Below are 13,457 nucleotides of genomic sequence, written 5' to 3'. Positions count from 1 at the left end.
GCGTAGATCTACCGGCTCCAGGTCTGCAGCCTCCCCATATAGGAATTCTCTTCCTATTAGACATTCTCTGAGGCCCTGTCCCAAATGGCGCACTTCATGCGGACTTTCGGTCTCGTGGACTTGAATTGCGCGTGCTCGCTGAGTCTACGAGTCCGTAGGCTGTCCCATTCAGCATTTTACCGCTCTGAAGTGTGCTCAGCAGCGCCCCCTTTGTGCCCTTGAAGCGGTCTTCCGCGAAGCCCGCATAGAAGCAGGCTTCACGCACTTTAACTACCCAGGAATCCTTGCGAAAGGCCAATCAGACAACAGATGGGAGGAGATTTCACTCGCGGATAATTGTTGACATGGCTGAGAAGAAAATATTACGGTTTTTATGACCTAAATGTACATTTTATCAGTGGTTACCTACAGTTTATACAAACATTAAGGTAATCGACCAGTGGTTGATGTCTCAAACATAATAATAGCGCGTTTAATACGATCGCATTATGATTCATTAAATAAATAATGGCAGGGCTTTACTGAGTCATATGTAAACATAGTATGAATATTGAAACCTGTAAATTCATCTGAAACTCATGCACATTTTCATTATGTTTTAAAATTGCAATATTAGTTCAAATGGAACATTATGTATTATTATGTACAACTGTATACATCATTTAAATAAGCATGGTGTATCTATTGTCTAATGCCCAGGTGATATGCACAATATCAAAATATAGAACTGTAAAATTAGGCTGTGTAGTTGACATGGAGATAAGACGTTGGAGCGCAAAAAATGTGATTTCTCCTGTCCAACAACAACCAGGCCTGTATTTCTGTCAGTAAGGTTATTTTTCACTCTGATTTCTCTGAAAATAAAAAGCTAGATGATATATTAAACTTTTTCTGTACGATGGGTAAATATCATATTCACAAAGCAAGATACCTTAAATTCAAACCTAGTTGCATTTTTTTTGCTTATGATTTACAGTTATTCTTCACTTCAAAAAATCCCCTCCAATAAAAGAGCTTCGAAAATATCCTGTATTATAGAATAAGTTTTATATAAATTGTAAAAATATTTTATTTACTGTTATTATTTACTTTCATTTTCTCTGTATCCCCACATGTTCATGTTCATTGTTTTGTATTATTTCCATTGTAATGCAAAAAAAAAAAAAAAAACAGCCCATTATTTCCGGCGTGCTGATCAAGTCTGTCCCAAAAATACCTCTCAATGCGCCCTCGTGGACTCGCGCCAAGGGCCCTATAGGTCTGTCTGCACTACATGACGTCACCAAAGTGTGGACTCTGAGGAAGTCCACAAGTCCAGAGTGTGCCATTTGGGACAGGGCCTGACAAGCCTCGAATCGCGGCTTCATCTGAAACGCCCATTTTTTTCATCGACACAAGCTCCGTAAAGTACGTAAGCTCTTCCATTATCGAGGCTTCCATCATGTTAATTTCACTGCGTCGCCTTTAATGGAGAAGAACAGAATGATTTTACGATCAGAATCAAAACGTGCTGCAAATGAACGTCCTTCTCTTTAATTCGCTCTTGGTGATACTGATTTTACTCGACAATGGTAAGAACTTGTTACAATCTCTCCCTGTGTTTTCTGTGACTGCAGTAGTAGCCTAGTATTAGCTTTGGTAGAGTGTGAAAACAGCGCCTACGGTTACAGAATTAAGTTAGATGTAACCAGGGCAGTGGAAATGTGTATTTATTTATTTTTCGCATTCATTATTTGTTTATTTATGTAGGCCTATTTATGTTATTGTTTTTGAAACAGAAATCATGTCTTTATACAAAGAGGCTACTGTGAACAAACACTTTTTTTCCCTCTTCTGTTACACATAGGTCTACATCAAGATAGGTCTATATCGTAGATCAAATTGTCTGGCAATGAATAGAATAGGCTATTTCAGAATCACTGTACCATGATACCATCGATATGATGGACAAAATTGTATTGTAGTTGCAACTTGCAAGTACAACAGAGTCATTTATTCTTGCCTCACTAAATGCCGCAAAGTGTACTCCTTTTTGGTGTTATGGAAATGGCCACCCTTCACATAAAATATTGATACAAATTTTTTTTTTAAACAGTGATTTTAATTGTTTGAAATGTAATGTTTGAAATAGCCTACGATTTGTAGTGAAAAAAAATAAACTGTTAGCTAATAATTGCCGAGTAGCCTATAGAAGTATTTCTTTTGGTCATCAGATCATAACGCAAATTCTGAAACACATGCTCAGCCAATCACAGAGAACGTTCACTGCTGACTCCCCTAAACAGGGCTGAGTTCCTCAAAAACATAATAGCATTTATCCTTATAAGGCAGTCATAAGGAACCATTTCAAACACTAGATTCTGCGCATGTACGATGCTTTCGGGAGCCCAGAACAATCCTTGTCAGATGACAGAGAAGCACTGGGGAGTCATGACTTAGCCTATTTCACAATGAACAATGGAAAGTGCACATGTAACGTTTTTTATAATTAGTTTATGCAATTCAATTTTATTTGACTTATTAAAACTTATTAAACTTTAGAAGTACACATGGATCATGCTATGTTCTGCAGGCTAATTGTTATTAATTATACACTGTCAGAAAAAAAGTGCAATCGTTGTACCTAATATCCAACAACAGCCTGTCACTGGCTTTTTACAGTCTATGGTCGCTGGCAGTCCCTTTGGAAAATGAACCATCTGGTTTACTACAGTTCAACTATTTACAGTAAAACTGCAGTAACCACACATTTACCAAGGTTACCACTGCAGCAACCAAATTTTAACCATGATATTTGTAGTAAAACCATGGTAATAATAATGATAATCAATCAATAAAAAATTTAATAAAAAAACTTGGTTACTACAGTTTTACTTATGTGACACCATGGTTATTTTTCATAAGGGATGACGTGTGGTGGCTGGCCAATAGAGGGAGCTAGGGCGCCGTCCTCCCTGAACCATACATGCACACAAAATTATTATTATAAATTATTTAAATAAATATCACATCATACAAATATGTAGAAAACCATCTGTGTAAAATATATGCTTCCCCCATATGTCCCTTCTGCCTCTCTGCACATCTCAAGTTCGGCTGTAGGCCGAGCAAAGGCAGGACTTTGTAGAAGTTAAGCTGATTGCTGATTCAAGATATAAACGTATTCAAGATATGAGATCAAATTTAGTCAATTAGCTTTTTCTAATATAATCTGACAAGGGTGCTTATTTCATCGCCCATGACCAGCCACTGCTAAAATCAGGACTGATCTGTACAGGGTTCCTACAGTTTGGAAAAGTATGGAAAAAAGAAAGCAGAGTATGGAAAACTATTTGTATTTTAAGATCATTGCCCCTATTTAGTTTTCTATAATAGAAAATCTAATGAATTTAAAAGCATTTAATGAAAATAAATTAATCATACAAGAAGTGTGTTTTCATGGCAGCTGTTTTGTGATTCTTTAGTGATTGTCAAACACACCTGAATGATTGTGGCAGGTTATAAGCATTTTGGGTTTCTTCTCATGATATTCTTAGCACCGTATTACAGAGCCTCTCAAAGGACCTTTGCAAAAATAAAAAATATACAGACTTTCGTGTGTGCATGAGAAACCATTAAACTTAATATAGTATTGTGCCATCAGCCCATTTCGTGTCATTCTCCACCGCCACAGAGGATGCATTAAATTGGACATTAGGCCTTGATATTACAGGTACTACCCTAAGGAAAGACAAATCTTGAGCAAATAGGCCTAGATTTCTATTAAATCATGTGTGTCAATGCTCTCTTTTTCTTCATAGTAAGACAGGGACACACAAAGGACATAGTTTATAGTATATATAAAACTAGAAATTGTAATGCGTAAGCATGCAAAGAAAATCCTGTGCATTCACACATACATGAAATCAGATTGTAATTTATGTGAGATAGTAATTTATCCCCCTTTCACTGGGTTAGAAAACCAGCCAAGAGTGAGGTGATGCAGGTGAAGGGATTTTGTGAAACTGTCATGGGACAGAGGTGATACCAGCGTCATCTTGAGCTGATTCGTTGAGTACCTGAACGTGCTCCTCCCAGAACTTTATTACATAAAACTTCATGATGTAAAAAGTCTGTATACACTACTGTATATGTCTCCTTGTGCATACAAAAATCTTCACAATTAATGGCAAAATCAATGTTAGGAAATGTAAGCTGATATTTCCTACTGACACACTACAGCAAACTATATAACCGGCTAAAAAACACTTTTTGGGGTGAAAATACTAGGCTAACGTGCCTAAGACTGTTGCACAGTTGTGTGTATACATTACAGACTTTTGCATTGTATGCACACAAGATTTTTAGCGATTGTTTTTGAATGCTTATGCATTACAATTTTTAGTTTTATATACTATAACCTATGTCTACTGATACTACAGCAAAATATATAAATAACTGGCTTAAAACCATTTTTTGGGGGGCTGAAAATATAAATTTTGCTATGGAGGTCTCCTAAAAAACGCTTTCATTCTCTCATAATGTGCATTGAACTTCACCACATTTCTCAATGACTCTCAAATGCAGGTCCGATGATTCAGTCTCTTTAAATCCCTCCTTGTCACGAGAATACTCTGCTCTGATTGGCCAGACAGACCAGTCTGCTGTGATTGGTCTACCACTTACAGTGCTTGTCAGAAGCTAAATGCTCATATTACGCCCTATAGGCTAGCGATTGTACTGTTAAAGAAAGTAACAATGTTGTTGATTTTATCGTATTAATCTGAGCTCGAGTCCGATGATGAAACATTGGAAGAATTAGTTATTCAACCCGAACCTCCATAGCTAGCACGACTTGAGCAGGACGTTTCTCAGTGATTCGCTAGAAGAACACCCAGTAGAAAATATGCACATCAATAAATAATCATACTTGCTGATAAAGTGGGTACTGTCCCATCTTTCATGGACATGGAGCATTTTGTAAACCTCATTTAGACTTCATGGATATTTGAGAAGCATTCATCAAAAGGTTGTACTTCTGTTGTATTGCTGTGGTAATTTTAACCAGACTCTTCACATCCTCATCCTTTGGAAGTGTTTACAAAAAGAATTTACTTTTGCAGTGTAGAAAACATACACAACTTCTCGACATACATGATAAGAACCAGCTACAGTGTTTGAGGGCGGGTCAAGTTGTTCATGGGTGGATAACATAGAACATAGGTGGGCATCAGGCAAATGTGTTACCCAGTGACGTGTAGCCGTCACGGAAGTGGGATTCAAATTCCTGATGACTTGTTTAGGCTGTTCAATGTCGATTCTTTCTTTTGAGAAACAATAACTTTATTTATTGCGTGCTCTTTTGTCTTCAGAACTTTGCAGATGTAAACCCGCGCTCAATCGGCCCAATGGAGGCATCCGGTCAGCGGGGAAGGTCTCTGCGTGATACTGTCTTTTCTCGCGGCAAAATATTTTTGATTAAATGAAATACATTTTCTCATATGTATTTTCTCGTTATTTCATCTGACTCCATAAATGAAAAGGTTTTAATGATATCTGTGCATCATGAAATGTGAGCGAATTTATGACTATTCTTTTGAACTCTTTTCTGAAAATAAGTTAATGAGTCCATTAAAATAAAATAAGATGTTTACAATTTATTATGTCAGCATTGTCAGGTAAATATATCATGCCAATTACATAATCAGTTCAAAGATAATCAATACAAAACATCATTAGGAAATACATAATGCTGAAGTCTTTGAGATCCTTTAACATTATGGGCTGATCTGAGGTGCAGAATTGCGCTGATCCTCTAGTTATATTTCATTATATATCCAAAAACTTCTTTCACATGGCAACATCTGCTAACAATGGGAATTTACATTCAGAGTTGACACCTTTTGGGAGTAGGGGACCATTTGTCTAGAGACCACCTTCCTTTGTGTGCCAGTTATCTATAAAATCTATCTAAAACCTTTTGTTTTACTTGTTTGAGAATGAGACCTTTGTACCAGTCGCACTGAGACATTTCAAATGATATCAAACATGTCATACTGTATGATAATTAATTATTCACATTAAACCATATAGATTTTTGGGTGAATTCAGGTAGGGATGAGTGAAGGGAAGAAATGTAGATTAGGATTGCTTAGCTGAGAGGTGCTCTCTCTTTCACAAGAGAGAGTTCAAATGTTAATTTCCAGAAAGCTCCTTTGTCTTCTCAAGGAGTGGTCGTTCCTCAACCAGTTTTTCCAGTTTCTCCAGTTTCTCCAGTTTACACAGATAGCTGCATTACACATTGCATGAAAGGGAATATTCGAAAAAGCATAATAGGGGCACTTTGAATATGGTCTGAAAATCTACAGAGAGGTTTGGAAATTTGAGTCTGGAAAAGTATGGAATTTTGAAATGGAAAATGTGTAAGAACCCTGTCTATAGGTGCAATTTTAACTACAAGACAAAGGCGCGCAGTCAAGTACGTGACCCAGGACTCAGCGCCATACAGGAGAGTGGTCAGCACGACAGCTTTGTATACACTGACCTTCGTGCCTTTTTTGAGGTTGTTGTTGTTCCAGACGCGTCCGTATAGTCTGCTGAATGCTCTGTTTGCCTTGGCCAGCCTGTTGTCAATTTCTTTGTCGATCTTAGCGTCGGACGAGATCACGCACCCCAAGTAGCTGAAATGATGGACAGCCTTCAGTTCTGTTTGTTCAATCAAGATACTTGGTGGATGGTACTCTTTTTGTGGTGCGGGCTGATGCAGAACTTCAGTCTTCTTCAAGCTGACTTCAAGGCCGAAGAACTGAGCAGTTTTTGCGAAACAGGACGTGATTCGCTGCATAGCTGTCTCTGTGTGAGCAAGGAGGGCGGCATCGTCAGCAAACAGCAGCTCCCGGATCAGTAACTCCATGGTCTTTGTGCGGGCCTGCAGACGCCTCAGGTTGAACACGCTCCCATCGAGACGAAAACGGATGTATATGCCATCAACGTCGTCAAGGTCCTCTGTGATCTGCTGGAGCATCATGCTGAACAAAATGGTGAACAGTGTGGGAGCAAGAACACAGCCCTGTTTTACACCGTTTGAAATAGGGAAGGGCTGCGAAAGGTCATTGCTGTATCTGACTTGTCCAAGCTGGTCTTCATGAAGCTGGATGATCATGGTGAGGAACTTCGGTGGGCAACCTAGCTTTTCCAGAATTTTCCAAAGTCCCTGCCTGCTCACAGTATCAAATGCTTTTGTCAGATCCACAAAGGTGACATACAACGCTTTGTTTTGTTCCCTGCACTTCTCCTGAATCTGTCTCAAGACAAACACCATGTCTGTGGTTCCCCGGTTGGCTCTGAAGCCACACTGTGTCTCTGGAAGGTGATCTTCTACTATCACGGGTACCAGGCGATTCAGCAGAACTCTTGCAAGGATTTTGCCAGCAACAGACAGAAGTGTTATGCCTCGATAATTTGAACAGTCTGACTTCTCCCCTTTGTTCTTGTACAAGGTAATGATAACTGCATCACAGAGATCTTGAGGGAGTTTTCCCTGCTCCCAGCAGCAGACGAAAAATTCATGGAGTTTAGTATGTAGTGTTGGGCCTCCGTTCTTCCATACATCAGGAGGGATGGCATCAACTCCTGCAGCTTTTCCACTTTTTAGCTGTTTAATGGCTTCCTCAGTCTCTTTTAGTGTCGGTGCCACATCCAATTCAGTTTTTACCTGTTGTTGTGGGATGCGGTCAATCGCTGGTTCTTGGACTGAGCGGCTAGCATTGAAAAGGGTGTAAAAGTGTTCAGACCAGCGCTTCAAAATAGAGTCCTTTTCGGAGAGCAGTTTTTTTTCCATCTGCACTCCGCAGGGGGCTCAGGATTTGGTACGAGGGACCATACGCTGCTTTTAGAGCTTCGTAGAAACCCCTATAGTCACCATTATCAGCGCAAAGCTGAGATTTTACTGCAAGGTTGGTCCACCACTCGTTCTGAATCTCTCGCAGCTTACGCTGGAGGATACTGCATTCCAGACGGAAGGCTGTTTTTTATGTGGGCATGACGGTTGGGCCAGGTGGGCCTTGTGTGCTGATCTTTTCTTTGACAGCAGCTCCTGGACTTCTAAGTTGTTCTCATCGAACCAGTCCCTGTTTTGCTTCATGGAAAATCCGAGGGTATCTTCAGATGTTTGCAGAACAACAGTTTTGATGCGATGCCACAGCACTTCTGGGGAAGTAGGCGAGTCGGCTAGGCAGATGGGTTCCTCTAGCCCAGACCGTAGGCTCTCCTGAAAAGCTGCTCTAACTGCGGTGGACTGAAGGCTGCAGACCTTGAGCTTCTTCCTCGGGGCGCCACCTATCCTTGGTTTGGGCTTAAAGTGAAATCAAATTTTGCAGCGGACAAGGCGGTGGTCTGTGTGACACTCTGCGCTGGGCATTACCCTGGTGTGAAGGACATCTTTTAGGTCACGCTGGCGCACTATGATGTAATCAATAAGGTGCCAGTGTTTTGACCGAGGGTGCATCCAAGTTGTCTTCAGACTGTCCTTCTGCTGGAAGATGGTGTTGGTAATGGAAAGCTGCTGTTCAGCGCAGCGTTCGAGTAGCAAGCGTCCATTTTCGTTGCAACTGCCCACACCATGCCTTCCAAGTACGCCTTTCCAGGTTTCTGAGTCTCTGCCCACTCTGGCGTTGAAGTCACCAAGAATAACAATATTGTCGTTAGCTGGGACATCTTGAAGAAGGCTGCGTAGATCAGAGTAGAACTTGTCTTTGTCTGCAGGATCTGCCTGGAGAGTTGGGGCATACACACTGAACAGTGTGGCGTGTTGCCGGTCACAAAGTGGTAGACGCATTGAGATGATACGGTCAGAATGACCAGCTGGCAAGCTTGCAAGCTTGGTAGCGATGGAGTCCCTGATCATGAAGCCGACACCTGAAAGGCGTCTCTCTGTCGCTGGTTTGCCTGACCAGTAGAGGGTATAACCTGCGCCATGCTCCCTTAGACTTCCTTCCTCGCAATGTCAACATCCAGCCTAGCTAGCTCATGTGCAATTAAGGCAGATCGTCGCTCAGGTCGAGTGCTATCAGCTAAGTCTAGCATGGTTCTGATGTTCCAGCATGCGAGTTTGAGTCCTTTGAGTCCTTTCCCACCTGTTAGGGCGGGTGGGATACGCCACTGTTTCCTTGATTTAGTTTGACCGCATAAGAAGATGCCCGTTGACCGCGGTTAGCCAACTGGGGCTTGAGGAGACAAGCTTTGTTTAGGCCACCTTTTCTAGGGTCCTCTCCGTGTGGAGCAAGCAGTGCTATCCCTAGAAAAGGCTGCTTGGTCGCACAGGGTGCTGCCGGGTGATGATGTCGTCTCCGGGTCATCATCAGACGACCACTAGTCCCTGAGCCGCCTGCATGCAGGATCGAGACTGCGGCTTCCAGTGTCATCTTACACCTGCCGGTTTGCCCCTTTCCCATCGCTACAGGACTTGGTGGGTGGGGGGGGGGGGGGGTGGGGGTGGGTAGGGCTGAATAGACATTTGGTATTGGTATTTCCTTCTTGCCTGCGCAATGGAGCTTTCAAGTGGAGTGCAGTGTGCGCAGAACTGACCCCACCCTTTAAACCCGGGGTTCATCCGCCATGGCCTAGCACGCTCGGACAGTGACAGCGAGGTCCTCGGGCCGTAGGTTTTAGATCAGAGTTTCCCTCTCCTAGGCAGAAGGCCTACCAAGGCTGAAGAGATCTGCCTGCCCTGCTATTTCAACCCATAGCTGGTAAGTGGCCGGTGACTCCGTCATGGGAGTTCATTCGCCCAGTGATGTAATGTGGACATCACCCCCTCACGTCGTTTAGCCCGCCAGCTGAAGCGGTGTACCGGGGTGTGGCACTAGGAGCCAGACGTGAGAGTTTTAGGAGATGGGTGAGGACCAGTGCTTCTGGGTACTCAAAAATTGAGTGCAGCTACCAGAAAACAAAGGTACTACCTCTACCCAGAGCACCCTACACATACATATATACATACATACATACATACATACATAATTAGTCGTTTAATGAGGCCTATGCCTATTATATGTTGATCCGACTATTTTAAGCGTGCCACGCGTGTCAGAGGTTCTGGGTTCTAATCCGCACTCATAGTTTTTTTTTTTTCAACAAAACCGATTATGTTTATCAGTGGTTGTATATCAGGCAGGGACACATTTGTGTGCATTTTAATTTGTAATTTCACCGGAACGAATTAGAGAGTCTCTCCACAACGGATTGAAGTCTCTGAGTAAAGACTGTGCGCGAGCCACAAACAAACACAGTATCCGCGCCACTGATCGCAGTGGCAACGAGCACTTTGATCACTTGATTTCAAAGACAACACATTTCAGCGCTAGATCGCCTCTTATTTAACAAACGAACTAAATGAATGCTCTGCTAATTAACTGGAGATGTTTTGTTTATTTGTATTGGTACATTCATGCCGCAAGATGTTTCAAAAGTGGTGGGGACAATATCGACCTTAGCAAAAAGTGGTGGGGACATGTCCCACCCGCAAATTACGCCTATGGATGTTATGATTAAACGATAAACTGACCTTTGACGATAAACTCATGCTGTTAGACAGTATATGAACCAATTCACACTGATTACTTAATAATTTTTGGAAAAATTCGTAGGCTATATTGTTATCTTTAGGTTGGCCTGTAAAAGGCTTAAGGTTTTTTTCGTCCTGAGGTAGTCTGTAAAATGATATTTTGGGGTCTCATTTTTGTTGTTGCACACCACCGCACAACATATTGAAGGTATAGCTAGTTAGTTTCTTTGCGACTGACGTGAATCAGGTACTCAAGATGGCGGCAGACAAGTTTTAGAAGCGAGTGACGTCAGTGAGGAGACATTGTTGACATCATCTGATATTCTATAGAACATACAAAGGTGTACCTATTAGGGGTGTAAGAAAAAAATCGATACACATGAGTATCGCGATATTTTATTTTGCAATACTGTATCGATTTTCAAAAACGCAATATCGTTTTTTGTTTTTGTTTTTTTTTACGTCCAAAAATATTCATGGTAAGACAGTGGTTCACGTTTATGTTGTTTAAATCCCTACCACTAGATGGCTATGCTGAGACGCACCACTAGTGTCCTCGCCAGGCTCGCCGAACGGTGCGTGTCCACTGGAACGGAGCGAGCGTTCTCAATTCATTCCTATTGAAGTCGAGCTTCACGCTCAGCAGTGCATTTTGGGATTGACAGCGGACCGGAGAAAGCGTTGAGAACAACCGAGAGTGTCAAAAGGTTGGGCAGTTCTCGACTTTATATAAATATCAAGCGAAAAATGTGGTCGGTAGACGGCAGCCAATTGCTGTGAGGTTCGGGATGTGACGTCTATGCTAATTGTGCCGGAGTTTATGATGGATTTAGTGCGTAAATCATTTTGTTTACAAATTAGACGCTTTGCAGTTGTTATATACACTCACCTAAAGGATTATTAGGAACACCTGTTCAGTTTCTCATTAATGCAATTATCTAATCAACCAATCACATGGCAGTGCTTCAATACATTTAGGGGTGTGGTCCTGGTCAAGACAATCTCCTGAACTCCAAACTGAATGTCAGAATGGGTAAGAAAGGTGATTTAAGCAATTTTGAGCGTGGCATGGTTGTCGGTGCCAGATGGGCCGGTCTGAGTATTTCACAATCTGCTCAGTTACTGGGATTTTCACGCACAACCATTTCTAGGGTTTACAAAGAATGGTGTGAAAAGGGAAAAACATCCAGTATGCGTCAGTCCTGTGGGCGAAAATGCCTTGTTGATGCTAGAGGTCAGAGGAGAATGGGCCGACTGATTCAAGCTGATAGAAGAGCAACTTTGACTGAAATAACCACTCGTTACAACCGAGGTATGCAGCAAAGCATTTGTGAAGCCACAACACGCACAACCTTGAGGCGGATGGGCTACAACAGCAGAAGACCCCACCGGGTACCACTCATCTCCACTACAAATAGGAAAAAGAGGCTACAATTTGCTCGAGCTCACCAAAATTGGACAGTTGAAGACTGGAAAAATGTTGCCTGGTCTGATGAGTCTCGATTTCTGTTGAGACATTCAGATGGTAGAGTCAGAATTTGGCGTAAACAGAATGAGAACATGGATCCATCATGCCTTGTTACCATTGTGCAGGCTGGTGGTGGTGGTGTAATGGTGTGGGGGATGTTTTCTTGGCACACTTTAGGCCCCTTAGTGCCAATTGGGCATCGTTTAAATGCCACGGCCTACCTGAGCATTGTTTCTGACCATGTCCATCCCTTTATGACCACCATGTACCCATCCTCTGATGGCTACTTCCAGCAGGATAATGCACCATGTCACAAAGCTCGAATCATTTCAAATTGGTTTCTTGAACATGACAATGAGTTCACTGTACTAAAATGGCCCCCACAGTCACCAGATCTCAACCCAATAGAGCATCTTTGGGATGTGGTGGAACGGGAGCTTCGTGCCCTGGATGTGCATCCCACAAATCTCCATCAACTGCAAGATGCTATCCTATCAATATGGGCCAACATTTCTAAAGAATGCTTTCAGCACCTTGTTGAATCAATGCCACGTAGAATTAAGGCAGTTCTGAAGGCGAAATGGGGTCAAACACAGTATTAGTATGGTGTTCCTAATAATCCTTTAGGTGAGTGTATATATGTTAAAGATTTTATTTTGGATGCGTTTATTGTTATTATATTGGCTGGGTTTATAAAACTGAACGGATCTTTGCTTGGTGCATTTTGAAACAGCTTGTCTATTTCTAAATGTAATCGCGTGCATGATGATTATACTGTCCGTGTGTTGAAAAAAACTTAGATTAAACACACTCGTAACAGACACACCCCAAAGCGGAGACTGCGGCACCGAGCGGAGTTTTGCTGCTGTAGTGGAAACGCACCATGAAGCTGCATTCACACCAAACGCGAATAGAGCATCTGGCGCGAGTGATTTCAATGTTACGCCAATGCAAAGACGCGTTTACGCGCGTCTGGAGGTCCTGCGGCGCGAATGAGGCATTTAGCATGGCGCGGTAGATGCTAATTCGCCTCATTCACGCATCCAGTTCTTTTAAAATCACAATCCCAAACTGGCAGTTTGATTTTCTGTGTACTGAATTGATTACCTAAAGTAAACTTCTTTGACTTTTATGCACATCATGTCTTTTTTAAATATTACTTTTTCTAAAATTATAGTCCTACTTTAAAAAAATCCCAGTATATCGCCTTATGCACGGTATCGAAATATATTGCAATATATTGAATCGTGACCCATGTATCGTGATACGTATCGTATCGCCAGATTCTTACCAATACACAGCCCTAGTACCTATGAGGTTTACTGCCACAGTGAGAAGCTAAAGGTAAAATTTTAGCACTTTTTTTGACAGTGTAAACAATAACATAATGTAATAATTAGTGATGTGACATTTGAACCGATTAGTCGGAGCTTGTGTTGAGAAAAAACG

General features: G+C 41.8%; 1 protein-coding gene across 3 annotated transcripts in view; it reads left to right on the top strand.

The window, feature by feature from the left end:
* The first annotated feature begins 1,298 nt into the window (after positions 1-1,298).
* LOC311295156 (uncharacterized protein) overlaps positions 1,299-13,457 on the top strand; it is a 33,930-nt gene continuing 21,771 nt past the window's right edge. For 2 of the 3 annotated variants that reach the window (XR_014628202.1, XM_084416370.1), the window contains exon 1: positions 1,299-1,571. Coding sequence is in view for 1 of the 3 variants with exons in the window: in XM_084416371.1 (XP_084272497.1) it covers positions 1,517-1,571 (55 nt within the window). In the remaining 2 variants the exon portion in view is untranslated. The remainder of the gene's footprint in view (positions 1,572-13,457) is intronic. The other variant, XM_084416371.1, reaches the window with a different exon arrangement.

The sequence above is a fragment of the Rutilus rutilus genome, assembly GCF_951802725.1.
Source record: "Rutilus rutilus genome assembly, chromosome: 8".
NCBI classification, from domain to species: domain Eukaryota; kingdom Metazoa; phylum Chordata; class Actinopteri; order Cypriniformes; family Leuciscidae; genus Rutilus; species Rutilus rutilus.
This window is presented reverse-complemented; position numbering and strand designations above follow the sequence as displayed.